General features: G+C 40.6%; 1 protein-coding gene and 1 pseudogene across 4 annotated transcripts in view; both read right to left on the bottom strand.

The window, feature by feature from the left end:
* Window positions 1-15,146, bottom strand: part of Fam120c (family with sequence similarity 120 member C) — a 156,971-nt gene that overhangs the window by 62,547 nt on the left and 79,278 nt on the right. For all 4 annotated transcript variants that reach the window (XM_063280060.1, XM_039100523.2, XM_063280063.1 and 1 more), the window contains exons 5-9: window positions 3,859-3,958; window positions 2,975-3,051; window positions 2,228-2,505; window positions 1,310-1,583; window positions 234-405 (exon numbers count right to left, since the gene is read on the bottom strand). In XM_063280060.1, the coding sequence (XP_063136130.1) occupies window positions 234-405; window positions 1,310-1,583; window positions 2,228-2,505; window positions 2,975-3,051; window positions 3,859-3,958 (901 nt within the window). The remainder of the gene's footprint in view (window positions 1-233; window positions 406-1,309; window positions 1,584-2,227; window positions 2,506-2,974; window positions 3,052-3,858; window positions 3,959-15,146) is intronic.
* Rpl18-ps14 (ribosomal protein L18, pseudogene 14) lies at window positions 7,734-14,196 on the bottom strand (annotated as a pseudogene).

Below are 15,146 nucleotides of genomic sequence, written 5' to 3'. Positions count from 1 at the left end.
CACTGTTCTTAAAAGCAATACACATTCTGAATGTTTCATGATTTCACAATTGGGGCTTATAGTTGTATATTTCTTATTTCAATGTATAATCTGGTAAATGATACATTTTCTTAAAAGTTGCTTTACAGCCCAAAGTATGGTACGCTAGCACAGGCTCTGTGTGTACATGTGCATGTGTGCCCTGTGCCAAGTGTAGCGAGAGCTGTCATTATTAGAACAGCTAGAATACTTACCTTCTATAGGTAACCGTCGCCGTATGGCCAGGCGCTCCATTTTCCGCTGTGTCTCTGCTAGGCTAAAAAGGACTCCATATACATACTGGCGAGCTGAGCGGAACAGGAGAGCAGCTGGAGGCAGCTCCATGTTACATTCATCCTCGATACATACAGGGATTTTAATCTCACCCTAGAAAGAATATGGTCCGGGGAAAAGAAGAAAAGAAATTCTTCAAGGTTTAGATAATGAACCGTAGCTTCTGGAATCAAATGAATTTACTCTTTGTATTCAGAGACATTTTCAGATTAGAAAGAAGCTGGAAGGAGCCCTGCTGACTATAGCCAGCTTATAAACTATATTTCATTTGTAAAGCTCAGATCTGATGAGTAGTTGACTATCAGGGGGAATCTACCTTAGATATTTTGTTTGTTTTGGTTTTTTTGTTTTTGTTTTTGTTTTTTGAGATAGGATCTCACTGTATAACTCTGGATGGACTGGGACTCATTTTGTAGACCAAGCTGACCTGGAACTCAGAACTCCACCTACCTTTGCTTCCAGATTGCTGGGATTAAAAGCTTGTGCTACCATGCCTGGTTTAAACATTTTGTTGGTAATTTGTATGTTAAGACCAGAGGGAGGGAGTAGGTGTTCATAAGTAGCAGAAGAGATAAGGAACAAGTAGAAAAGATTCTCCTTAGATGGTGCCACCAGAACCATCCTATCAACATAGTATTGTTTCAAAATTTTACAATTTACATTTCTCTCTTAGCATCTTTATTTATAGCTTAGTCCCGATTCCTACTAATTTCTCCTTTTCTGAGGCTCCTTAATAACAAGGAAGGTCAAAAATATACATGCTTCCCTTATACCTCTTGAAATACACTGATCAGTAGGCTGGGGATATAGCTTAATGCTACTTAATGCTACGGTGCTTGTCTGGAATGTGCAAGACCCTAGGTTCAATCTCCATGACTGCTTCCCCGAAAGAAAAATAACAATTATCAGACTTTTGTCTGCTAGATTTTATAACTTAGTCTCAGTAACTATGAGATACACAGAGCACAGGAAGGTAGATAGGGATGTGTTCCCTCACCTTAGTAAGGACATGGTAAATATACGGATACATAAGACCCCTTCGGTGTCTGTGCTCAGCAACCCTCAAGACTTCTGGAGCTACTGGAGGTAAGGGTGGAATGGTGATATCCATGTGGTTCCTTGTAGACATAGATAACAGAGATGGGATGTGAGGTTCACTTTCAGTTGCGTTTGTTTCTGAAGCTCCAGCATCAACAGGCTGTACCCAAGCTCCTCTGTCACCACTGGGATCTTCCCATCCAGGCTGTTGTTGAACTGCTTCTGTGACTTGTCTTAAAAAAAAAAAAACAGAAACAGCATAAGACAGGAAAGGGAAGTTAATAAAGATATTTCCACTCAAGTCCTGATCATGAAGACACACAAAACTTTCTGATGGTCAAGATGCTGGGTTAGGACTGGACTTGACACCTTTCCTCTCAGTGATCATCACTGTCCCCTGTCCTTCACCTGACACAGACCAAAGAATAAAAAGTCATGGAAGTCACTCTGGATTCTTTATATTTTTAAGATGTCATGTTTAGAGTCTACCCACACATAGTCTTAGAAAATAATTAAGATTTTAATCTCAAAATAGCTCTGTCTCTTTAGAGTTATAGTCTAAAAACAATGAAGCCAGTATATGAGACCTATATTTCTTACTAATGAACTGTTTCAATATTTCAACTATATAAATTCTTTAATTCTTTTAACCTTCAATCCATGTTCCTCACAAACTGAAAAAAAAAAACAGGATTGTTATGTAGCACATCCATGTTAGGGCTTCTTAAGCAACTGCCTTTCCTATATGGTCTGGCTATCTGAAAGTGAGCACCTGCAGAAGGATAAAGGGCAAAGAGTAACAAAAGGAAGTCAGGAACATACACTTCTCTGCATTTCTTCTGAACACGTTTCTTATGGTTGTTAAATTGACACTTACTCAGAACCAGCTCCATTTGCCTCGTCACCATCAGAGGAAGAGGAATGGGAAGAATCTGGTCCCAAAGGAGGTGAAGTTTTGGAAGTCAGGCAGTTAGGAAACTGGGATGTATTAGAGTCATAAGAAACAGCCCAATTGGCAAAGGAACTGTCCTGTAGCATGGCATCCTCAGAGAAAGCATGGGATTCTCCCACACTATGGGAGAAGAGAAGAGATGAGTTGGGTCCCATTGGAAATGGTGGTGGATATTTCATTTTCTGGGGCATCTGGCGAGAAAACTAAAGAATAAAACAGACAGAAAAGCTATTTAACATTTTAGCAGGAAACAGCATGGTTTCTTCAGAAGCTGTGACATAGTAGATGATACTAGTAGTAGAAACTGTTAAGGTATGAAATATCTACTGAAAATATTAAGATATCTAAATAGAATTTACCAGAGCCTGGAAAATTAATGAAACTAGATCTCTTAGAAATATTTTGTGACATTATCCAACACACACACACACACACACACACACACACACACACACACACACACAGAGTGTCCCAGTGATTACTATTTTAGATGCTCTCTTTCAATAGTCTTCTAGCCTCAAGGTACAAAACAATAAGACCTGAATAATCTAATTAACACTGAATCATCCTAACTCCTCAATCCAGATTATAAAAATCAGGAATGAGCCTGAGTCTTAACATAAGCAAGTGATCCTTGTCCCCTTCATGATTATATAATAAACAAACACTTACCATTGGCTTTCCAGGAGAAATAGGGCCCATTTGATTCCGTGGAAGGGGAGGATTTCCAAGCCGATTATTTCGAAAGCCTGAAGCCAAGAAAAGTGTTATGCTTCAGCAATCCTAATCATTTTACCATATTCATTACATCCTGTTAAGCCATCACTGCATTAAAAACCTGTTATAAAGTTTATGATCTGAGGATGTGGAACAGTGATAGAGCAGTTGCCCTACATGCAAAGAGCCACTGGTCAGATCCCTAGCATTGCCATCACAGGCTATTCCATGAATCTGGCTTTTCATACCTTGTGGGGTTTCCTTACACTGTCTTTGACATCCTCAAGATATCTAAGCTGGGCCCATGAGACTGAGATTATATACAGGTGTATTCACAAGCTGTTCCTTAGATGATAAATTCAATATTAATTCCTTTTAACTGAGTTCTCAGTTCACTTTGATAAATCTGTCAGCTTTACAATGGCAACAATTAATCAAGTCTTTCTATCAAGACAGTAAGTGACATGAAGTTTCTGTGGATAAGACGGCATCTGTCGGTGTAATACTGGTAGAATGGATAAGTGGCATGCTAGCGATCCTACACCTGGTATTTAATCCAGTAACAATACTACACACTAGGTATTGGGAGCCATGTTTCATACAAATGTGAAGTGAAGAGATCACTCAGCTAGTAAGCAACAGAAGAATTCAAAATTGAGCTTACTGCCAAAGACAAGGCTAATTTTACATGCACCAGGGCACAATGAGGGTTACTATTAGAAGCCCAAGCTAAGAAAAGTCCACCTATAAATGTGAAAAGGCAGGACACAGGCAGAAACAATGGACACCACTCTAGCCCTAAGGAATAAACTCAATTTAACAGCAGCTGGAAGCCTTACCTAGAAAGGAAGGACCCACTGGCAGTGAAGAGAGTTTGGTTGTGACTGAATAGTACTCAACTGCTTTCTTGAATCGTTCTATTTTGTCTTCTGTCCTAGACTGGATGTTGGAACATCAGATTTTCAGAAAAAGAAACAACATGAGAGTGTCTTTTTCATACAATATACACATTGAAAGTCAAAATGATAACAGAAACATGACCCAAGAAAGCATAAGATTAGCTAGGGAAAAAAAAAAACATTAATCCCAGTGCTTTGGAGGCAGGCAGATCTCTGTGAGTTTGAGGCCAGTTTGATTGACATAGTCAGTTACAGGCCATCCAAGGCTATACAGTGAGATGCTGTCTCAAAAACAAAATATAAACAAACAGCATGCCCCTCTCCCAATCCACTGCCCCTCAAAACTCATAAGCCTAGTTCCATACCTGTGGCCTTCAACAATCTTCAGATGTAAATCCCCTTTGCCTAATATGTCAGTCATTTCTTCTCTTTCCAATCCCTTCCTCCCTTCCCTCTCGTCTGCAAATCACAAGCCTAATTCTAGACCATGGCCATGAACTCTCTTTGCTACTGAGACACTTTACCTGGATTAGTCCCTTCCTCCCTTTCCCAGCACCCCTTTCCCCAAACTTCCAATTTTCTTCCCCCCGCTGTAACCATCTCCACACCCAAAGGCCTCACTCTAGGTCTGTGGCCTTAGAACCTGCTTTCATCAAGAGTCATCTTTGACAGGCTCTTTCCTCTCCCATCCTTCTCTCTGTTGGCTGCCATCTGTGCACCCACAGGCCTAATTCCAGACCCATGGTTTGGGAGCTGTAGGGGTTCTATTGCTAAAATAAAACAGTATGACCAAAACAATGTAGGGAGGAGAGGGTTTAGTTCATCTTACAACTCTCAGGTCACACACAGTTCATCACTGAGGGAAATTAGAGCAGGAACTCAAGGCAGGAGGAACCTGGAGTCAGGAGCTGATGCAGAGGCCATGGATGAATGCTGTTACTGGCTTGCCTCCCCTGGCTTGCTCAGTTTGCTTTCTTATAGAACCCAGGCCCACCAGCCAAGGGGATGGAACTGTTCACAGTAGGCTGGAACCTCTCACATCAATTATCAATCAAAAAATGGCACCATAGGCTTGCCCACAGGTTAATCTGTTGAGGGCATTTTCTTAACTGAATAATTCCAACTTGTGCCAATTTGACAGAAAACTAATAATGACAACCCTTTGTCAACTTGACACTTAAGCATACTGTTGTTAAACTATAACCTTTCCTTTCTTGTTCATTCCAAAGACCTCATATTAATATTAATATCATAATATAAAACATACTTAACTTTAAAGGTCTCTTAAAACATTCCAGGTCTCTTTCAACATTTGAACCCTCTCCAAAATACTCAAAGCCTCTGAAAATATCTAAAGTCTCTTAACTATGGGCTCCTTTTTAATACTTTAAACATATACTTTTCTTTAAAAATTTATTTATTTTTGTTTACATACACATGTACATGAGCACAACACAGCATGCATATGGAGGACAACCTTTGAGAGGACAACTCTTCTTCCACTGTGGGTTCTGGGGATCACACACAGGTCATCAGACTTCCACAGCAAGCAGTATTATCAACTAAGCCACTTGGCCAGCCCTTGTCAATCTTTTCAAAGAACCAACATTTTTTTCTGATAATTCTGTACTTTTTTTCAAAAGGTTTGTTGTTTTTATATGTGTGGGTGTTTTACCTGTATATATGTCATGTGTACTGCCAATGAAGGCCAGAAGGAGGTGTTGGATCCTGTGAAACTGGAGTAACAGAAGGTTCTTACTTGCCATGTGTGTACTGAGAACTGAACTCAGGTATTTGGCCAAACAAACAAACAAACAAAAAGCAAAATCACCAAGTGTTGTTATCCACTGAGCCATCTCTCTAGCCCCTGTATTGTTAATTTAGTGTCTATTTTAGTAATTTCTACCTTCATTTTTATTATTTCTTGTTATCTGGGGGCATTTGGGTTTAGCTTCTTTTTCAAGAGTCTCAGGGTCCATCATTGGCTTCCTTTTCTCAAGGTCACTGATTTTTTTAAAATCACATATTTATTTATTTATTTATTTATTTATTTATTTATTTATTTAGTGTGTGTGTGTGTGTGTGTGTGTGTGTGCGCACGCGCGTGCACATATAGAAGTCAGAGGACGTCTTGCAGTAATCAGTTCTTTCCTTCATCTCATGAGTTGCAATGATTGAACTAAGTTCACTAAGTTGACAGCAAGTGCCTTTACACACGGAACCATATTGACAGATCTCTGATTTTTGTTTTGTTTTTTGAAACATGGTTTCTCTGTGTGGCCCTGGCTGTCCTGGAACTAGCTTAGCAATCCAGGTTGACCTCAAACTCCAAGATCTTCCTGCCTCTGCCTCCCAAGTGTTGGGACTAAAGGCCTGTGCTACCACCACCTGGCTGTTGTCTGATTTTTAAAATGCGAGCCATGTATAGCTTTACATTTTACCCTTAGGACTGAATGAATGGAATTCCAGATATGCTGTGCTATTTTTATTTGATGCTATAAATTTTGAATTTCTCTCTCATTTATCTTAGGAAACAAATGTATATTGTTTATTAGCCAAGTATTATGTATTTTCTGAGGTTAGATTTTTCTGTTCATTTCTAGTTTTATTCCACTGTTGTCTGATGGGTTTCACAGCTGTGAAGAGGTACCATGACCAAGGCAAACATTTAATTGGAGATGGCTTCCAGTATCAGAGGTTTAATCATTATCACCATGGCAGAAAGCATGGCAGCATGCAGGCAAACATAGTGCTGGAGGAGCCAAGAGTTCAGCATCTTGATCCAAAGATAGCCAGGAGGAAATTGGATTTTTTCTTCACACTGGATATAGCTTGAGCATTTAAGACCTCAAAGTCCTATTTCCACAGTGCAAAACTTCCTCTAAGAAGGCCACACCTCCTAATATTGCCACTCCCTACAGAGCAAGCATTCAAATACACCAGTCTATAGGAAGACAAAATTATTCAAACCACCACATTCCCCTCTCTGGCCCCCATAGTCTAGTGGCCATAACGTAAGGCAAAATGCATTTAGTCCAATTTCAAAAGTCCCCATAGTCTATCACAGTCTAAATGTTTAAAAGTCTAAAGTCCAAAGTTTCTTCTGAGATTCATGCAATCTCTAAAGTGTAATTTCCTATAACCGAAAAGTAGATTATACACTTCCAACATACTATGGCATAGGATATAGATTACCATTCCAAAACGTAGGGAAGGGAGCATGGTAAGGAAATATTGGAGTAAAGCAAGACCAAAAACCAGCTGGGCAAACTCCAGACACTGTATGTATCTCCATGTCTGAATCCAAAAAGCTTTTCAGATCTCCAACTCCTTATATCTTTATCAACTGCAGTAGACTTCTTTCTCTTAGGGTAGTTCTACTCCCTATTTGCAGCTTTCCTCAGAAAGTATCCTGTAGCTCTGGCATCTCTAACATATTGTCTCCAAGGCACTCCAGGCTTTACCTTCACAGCGTTATGCAACGGCCTCTCTGAGCCTCCATACAGGGGCACCCCTGCCATACAATTGGCCTCAGCAACTTTACTTAGTCTCAGAGGGAGATTTCTTGACTCTAAAGCCAGAACTGCCAAAGCTGCCAAGTTCTGTTTGCTGGAGCTGGAACATGTTCTCCTCATTCAATTACATCTTCACCAGCTTTCTGTACTCAATGATTTCCTTCACTGCCTGCCTTGAAAGACTGGGCTGTCATGGAACTTCCTCTATAAACCAGGCTGGCCTTGAAATCAGAGATCTCCGTGCCTCTGTCTCCTAAGTGCTGGGATTAAAGGCTTGTACCACCATGCCTGGACCTTAGCTTTTCTTTAATTCTTTTTCATTACAGATCTTTATAAACATGGCGACTATGCCATTCAATCTGGATCAAAAGCATGTGTCATCCCACCTCAAGATCCAGATCAAAAGCCTTTGTCTTCCAGCCTTAAGATCTGGATCAAGGATATTGTCTTCCTGTCTCAAGATCTGGAGCAGGTGTACCCTCCATTTCTGAATGGTAGTTCATTCCAGATATAGTCAAGGTGACAACCAAAAATAGCCATCCCATCGGATAAGATACAGGAAATTATTTCAGACTTTTATTTGCTAAATATTGTTTTCCAGCCTATATTGTGGTCAATATTAGAGAAGGCTTCATGCGCCAGTGAGAAAAATGTACTTCATCTGTTATGTGTCTGTAGATATCTGTCAAATCTAATTAATCTATGTTATATTTTAGTTCTGATGGGTTTTTTGTTGGTTTTTAATTAGGAAGAACTACCTAGGTATGAGAGTGGGATATTGAAATCTCCCACTGCTATTGTATCAGAACTTAGGTGTTTATGCATTTTAATGAAAATTTTTGAAATTCAGGTTCCCATAATTTGGTACATAGATATTTATAATAGTTATGCCTTCTGATTCACACTTTTATTAACATGTAGTAGCCTTCTTTATCTCTCCTGACAGTTTTGGTTTGTTATCTATTTTATCAGATATGAGAATTGCTCTATTTACAGCTTCTATTTTATTGGTAATTTGGTATCTAGCATTTTATTTTCAGTCTTTCCTTGTTATATGAGATTCTTTTTGTCGACGTCCAAAGCTTTTTTATTAACAGTAAGATTCACAGTTAGTTTTTGTAGTCTTGGCTGGCCCTTTAGCCTCTGGGACGCTCAAACTTCCAGCCCTTGGATGGACATGGGGTTTGGTGTGGCTGTGTGGAGTTCCTGGGGCCTTGCCAAAGTGTTGGTACAACTCTCAGCCCTTCTGAGGACAAGACAGGAGCCCGGTGGCTCGGCCCTTGGGAGACTCCAGGACCAGGTGGTCAAAAGTCAGGATCTTAACCCCCAACCTTGCAGATCCAATTTCGGACCCGGCTGCTCACCCACAGTGCACACACTTGTGCTTGTGCACTCCAGAATCTGCACATCAGATAGTGCAGCTCATAAATAACCTTTTCAGCACAACCTGATTGAAGGTGGAGTTGGTCTGTCTGGCCAGAAACCTTTACAGCTTGACTAGCAGCAGCAGGATGCCCTGGCTCTTGGGCTCCTTGTGCTGAAATTTTATCAGTCCTTGTTGTGACGAATGTCAACCCCATGATGGCGCCTATTGCTTGGCTAGGTCCAGAAAGACTGTTATATGACATTCTTAAAGTTGGTAGCTAGTTGAATCTTGTTTTTAAATTCTGTCAGAGAGCCTCTGTCTTTTAACTGATAAGACTACTGCAATAGAAGACAGTTTGTTTGCTATTATTTCTGGCTTTCTTTTGTATTGGTAGCTTTGGTCTTCTGCCCTGGTAGTATAGATGTTTGCTTGCTTAATGATTTGGACAGGATTGAGATCTCAGTTCTCCTCTGTTCATCTATTACTTTCAAGACATACATTCATTCCTATGTTCTCATGTGTGAAACTTTATTCTTAAACTCTGTACAGCGTTCCTTTAAGAATTTTCTGCAGTTATGGCTTTAGTGATCATGAATCACCTTAATCTGTGACAGTTTTGAAAAGGTATTTCTCCATCTATTTTAATAGATAATCGGGTTGATTGTACCAATCTTGACTGACAGTTGTTTACTCTCAATGCTTGTGATATATTGTTTTGTTGGTAATTTGGTATTTAGCTTTTCCCAGTTTTTGGGATGCTAATGACAGGTCTAACACTATTCTGATGTTTCTGTTTTCATATACTATTTGGCCTTTAATACTGTTCCTTAGATTTGTTTATCTGATACCTTCATGAGTGTACCATGCAGTGGTTCTCATGTATATATATATACAAATATATATAGGGTTCGGCACACTTCTTGTGTTTAGATGTGCATTTGTTTGGGAAATTCTTTGCTATAATTTAATAGAATATGTTGTGTAAGACATTTGATTTCATCTCAGCCTCCTCTTCTCTGCAACAGATTCTTGTTTGGTTTCTTGAGTATAGTCCAGTCTTATTGGAAGTTGTGGTCAGATTCACCGTGGCTTTTTTCTTTATACAAGTGTGCATATATCATTGCCCTGACCTTGTCTTCCATCCCTGAGATTCGTTTTTCTTCTTGGTCTTATCTGGTATTACTTTCTTCTGTACTCCATTCTGTGTTTTTAATATAAGTGCTTAATTGCTTCTTTCCATTTCCAAAATTGCTGTTTGGGTCTTTTTCTGCATGTTGATTTCCTTGGTGAATTTCTCCATGATTTACATATTTCATCTAAGTTACTGATTCTTTCAACTACTTTGGTTATTGGTTTTGTAAATTTTTTTGACTGTCATGAATTAAATTTTATATTTTTATTCAAGTGCTCTATTTGGTTGCTGTGAAATCCTTTGCTTGGCTCTCAGATAGCTTATCTTTTTTCCAAGTTTTGGGGATACTTATGGAGATATTGTAGGGAAGTACTATCTCATGTGTTTGGAGTTTCTTTACTGTATTTTTACATACCTATTGGAGTGTGTATACTCTCCAGTTTGTGGCCTTTTCTTCTTCACTGTTTTTATTTGTCTCTACTTGTGGTACTTGTCTGTGAGTGTGCAGGTGTATCTGGTATCTTTCTTTATCAATGTCTTATTGCCTTGAGACAGTATCTTCCACTAAATCAGAAGCTGGCCATTTCTGGTAGGCTGAGTGGCCACTGAGCTCCCAGGATATGCCTGTTTCTGTTCATCTCCCCACCCAGTGCTGCAGTTTTAAGCACATGCAGCCATTCTTAGCTTTTTTATGTGGATGCTAGGGATCAGAACCATGGTTCCCATGCTTATGCAGCAAGTGTTTTATTCCATGCCATCTTCTCAATCCTTGTTTTACTTTATATTGGTCTTCTTGGTGGGTTGGACAACCCACTTGGATTCATGAAAATCCATTGTAGTAAAAATCAGGATAGTTTGACAGAAGAGTTAGTTAGCTGCAGGAAAACACACTGTGCTACTGACTTACTTTCCTAATAATGTTTGGAGATAAGAATACTTAGGGTGTAGCTGTGTCCTCAGGTCGTGCAATGTCCAATTTTCTGAGGAACTTCCAGACTGATTTCCAGAATGGTTGTACCAGTCTGCAATCCCACCAACAATGGAGGAGTGTTCCTCTTTCTCCACATCCTTGCCAGCATTTGCTGTCACCTGAGATTTTGATCTTAGTCATTCTCACTTGTGTGAGGTGGAATCTCAGGGTTGTTTTGATTTGCATTTCCCTTATGACTAAGGATGTTGAACATTTCTTTAGGTGCTTCTCAGCCATTCGGCATTCCTCAGCTGTGAATTCTTTGTTTAGCTCTGAACCCCATTTTTAATAGGGTTATTTGGCTCTCTTGAGTCTAACTTCTTGGGTTCTTTGTATACATTGGATATTAGCCAATCAGATGTAGGATTGATAAATATCTTTTCCCAATCTGTTGGTTGCCATTTTGTCCTAACAACAGTGTCCTTTGCCTTACAGAAGCTTTGCAATTTTATGAGATTCCATTTGTCGATTCTTGATCTTAGAGCATAAGCCATTGGTGTTCTGTTTGGGAAATTTTCACCAGTGCCCTTGTGATCAAGACTCTTCCCCATTTCTTCTTTTATTAGTTTGAGTGTATCTGGCTTGATGTGGAGGTCCTTGATCCACTTAGACTTGAGCTTTGTACAGGGTGATAACAATGGATTGATTTGAGGACCCAGCTCTACCACTCCTGGGCATATACCCAAAAGATGCTCCAACATATAACAAGGACCCATGCTCCACTATGTTCATAGCAGCCTTATTTACAATAGCCAGAAGCTAGAAAGAACCCAGGTGTCCCAAAATACAGAGGAATAGATACAGCTAATGTGGTACATTTATAACCATGAAGTACTACTCAGCTATTGAAAACAGTAACTTCATGAAATCCATAGGCAAATGGAAATAACTAGAAAATATTATCCTGTGTGACATTACAACAACAATAACAACAACAAAACCACCACACATGGTATGCCCTGACTGATAAGTGGATATTATCTGCAAAACTCGGATTGTCCAAGATACAATTCACAGACTACATGAAGCTCAAGAAGGATAACCAAAGTGCAGATGCTTCAGTCCTTCTTTAAAGGGAGAACAAAATATTCACAGGAGGAAATACAGAGACAAAGTTTAGAGCAGAGATGGAAGGACAGACCATAGAAAGCCTGCCCCACCTGGGGATTCAGCCCATATACAGACACCAAACTCAGTCACTATTGATGAAGCCAAGAAGTACATGCTGACAGGAGTCTGATACAGCTGTCTCCTGAGAGGCTCTGCCAGAGCATGACAAATACAGAGGTGGATGCTCAAAGCCAACCACTGAACTGAGAATGGGGTCCCCAATGGAGGATTTAAAGAAAGGATTGAAGGAATTGAAGGGGTTTGCAACCCCTTAAGAATAACAATACTAACCAAAGCTCTCAGGGACTAAACCACCATCCAAAGAGTACACATGGACAGACCCATGGCTCCAGTTGCATATGTAGCAGAGGATGGCCTTGTTTGGCACTAATGGGAGGAGTAGCCCTTGGTCCTGCCAAGGCTCAACCCCACAGTGTAGGGGAATGTCAGGGTGGGGAGGCAAGAAGGGAGAGTGGTTGAGGGGGAACACCCTCATAGAAGCAGGAAGAGGGGGGAATGGGATAGGGAGCTTATAGGTGGGAAACTGGGAAAGGGGATAACATTTGAAATGTAAATAAAAAATTCAATGAAAAAAAAGAATACCTAGGGTCGCAGTTGTGGAACAGGTAGTATATTTAAAAAGCACAGTAGGGAACTAGTGAGGTAGAGTGTAAGAAAAGAAAGAGTAGCAAGGACCAGAAGACTATGTGTGTTAGAAGTAGAAATAAAACAGTAGAACAAGTATATAAGTTACTCAAATATACAACTTACCCACTAGTATACATGCTAAAGGTCTAAAAGGGTAAAGAATTTAATACACATACCATGCACACTAGAAATAAGAGGTCAAAACTAAAATGTATAAAAACAGAAGCATTTTGGCATTAAATCCTTCCTGGGAGGCCACCCAGCACCTCAGGGAAGAACATGGTCTCATCTCTGGTCTGGGTTATGTGATGGGGGGAAAAACAAGCAATAAAATGACATAGAAGATATGAAACTCTTAGTCAAAGCTTCCTTCTGGTTTGGAGAGAACCTGTCATCTGTGTTTACCTTAGATCTATCTGGTGGTTAACTTCCTGTGAAGAACACAACTCCTCCTGCTCCATCCACCAAGGTGACAGCTACCAAGTTGAGAAACTCTCAGTTTTCCACTCTCACATTTCCATCACTCTCTGCTGAGGTTGCTTGGTGTCTTTTGCATCGATTCTGATACACAAGAGTTTTCACAGGTTGTCTTCCTATTCCCTGAGGTTCCAGAGAATCTCTTGGTGCTGGTTGCTGAGCACAACTTTGGAGCTGCTCTTGTTAGCCTTGGGGGGTCTTTCCTGCCTTTCTCTTATCCATTCAGCTTCTGCCGGGATCTGTCCCCTACATGGTCTCTGCCTTAGTCAGGGTTTCTATTCCTGCACAAACATCATGACCAGGAAGCAAGTTGAAGAGGAAAGGGTTTATTCAGCTTACACTTCCACATTGCTATTCACCACCAAAGGAAGTCAGGACAGGAACTCAAGCAGGTCAGGAAGCAAGAGCTGATGCAGAGGCCATGGAGGGATGTTACTGGCTTGCTTCCTCTGGCTTGCTCAGCTTGCTTTCTTATAGAACCCAGGACTACTAGCACATGGCACCACTCCCATACTTGATCACGAGTTGAGAAAATGCTTTACCCTGGTCTCATGGAGGCATTTCCACAAGGGATGCTCCTTTCTCTGTGATACCAGCTTGTGTCAAGTTGACACACAAAACCAGCTAGTACAATTGACCCTTTGTCAACTTGGCACAGAAACATACCACTGTTAAGCCTCAACCCCTAGTTTCTTATTCATCCCCAAGATCTAAATAACTTTAAAAGTCCCACAGTCTTTACAAATTCTTACATATTAAAATTTCAATCCCTTTAAAATATCCAATCTCTTTTAAAATTCAAAGTCTTTTTTCAATTCAAAGTCTTTTAACTGTGGGCTCCACTAAAATACTTTCTTACTCCAAGAGGGAAAAATATCAGGGCACAGTCACAATCAAAAGCAAAGTCAAACTCAAACTGTCCAATGTCTGGAATCCACCCAAAATCTTCTGGGCTCCCCCAAGGGCTGGGCTTCTCCAGCTCTGCCCTTTATAGCACACACCTTGTCTTCTAGGTTCCAGTTGCCTGTTCTCCACTTCTGCTGCTGTTCTTGGTGGTCATCTTACGGTATTTGCCATCTCCAAAACTCTGCTGTCTTCCACTGCAACTAGGCTTCACCGGTAGCCTCTCATAGGCTCTCTTTATGGTGCCAAGCCTCAATTCCTTTGCAGGACCTCTTCAGTCCTGGGCCATCAATAGCAACAAAGGCTGCACCTTCACCAATAGCCTTTCATGGCCTCTCACAGTGCCCAGCCTCAGTTGCTCTTCATGACTCCTTCATTCCTTCAAAACCAGTACCACCTGGCTGACTCTTACACATTATTACCAAGTCCAGCCATAGCACAAGGTAGAACTTTGGCTGTCCCTGGAACACACCCTCTTTCTGCTCTCTGAAAGCACTTCCCAGAAGATTTCACCTCAATGATGCTGGTCTCTTCTCAGTCACTGCTAATTTCTTAGCTCCAGCTGACCAGCATCAATAGTCCCAGTAATGCAAAGGTTTCACTTTAGCAGTTCTGGTATCTTATTAATCACAGCTGATTCTTCAGCCCCAGCTAAGCAAAACCAAGAATCTTCACAATCAAAACAGCAACAGCCCTGATAAGAGTCTTTAATCGTCACTCTGAAATTTCACAAGCCAGGCCTCCATCATTGTGCTGTTATCCATCAACACTATCTTCCAAACTCCTACAAATCATTCCACAGAGCTCTTAACACCCAATGGCTCTTCTAGGCCAAAGTTCTAAAGTCCTTCCACAGTCCTTCCAAAAACATGGTCAGGTTGTCACAGGAATACCCAACTATGCTGGTACCAATTTTTCTTTAGTCATGGTTTCTTTTCCTGCACAAGCATCATGACCAAGAAGCAAGTTGGGGAGGAAAGTATTTATTCAGCTTACACTTCCACATTGCTGTTCATCACCAGTGGAAATCAGGACTGGAACTCAAGCAGGTCAGAAAACAGGAGCTGACGCAGATGCCATGGAGGGATGTTTCTTACTGGCTTGCTC

This window comes from Rattus norvegicus, chromosome X, assembly GCF_036323735.1.
Source record: "Rattus norvegicus strain BN/NHsdMcwi chromosome X, GRCr8, whole genome shotgun sequence".
NCBI lineage: Eukaryota > Metazoa > Chordata > Mammalia > Rodentia > Muridae > Rattus > Rattus norvegicus.
Note: the sequence above shows the minus strand (reverse complement) of the source record. Positions and strands in the feature narration are given on the sequence as shown.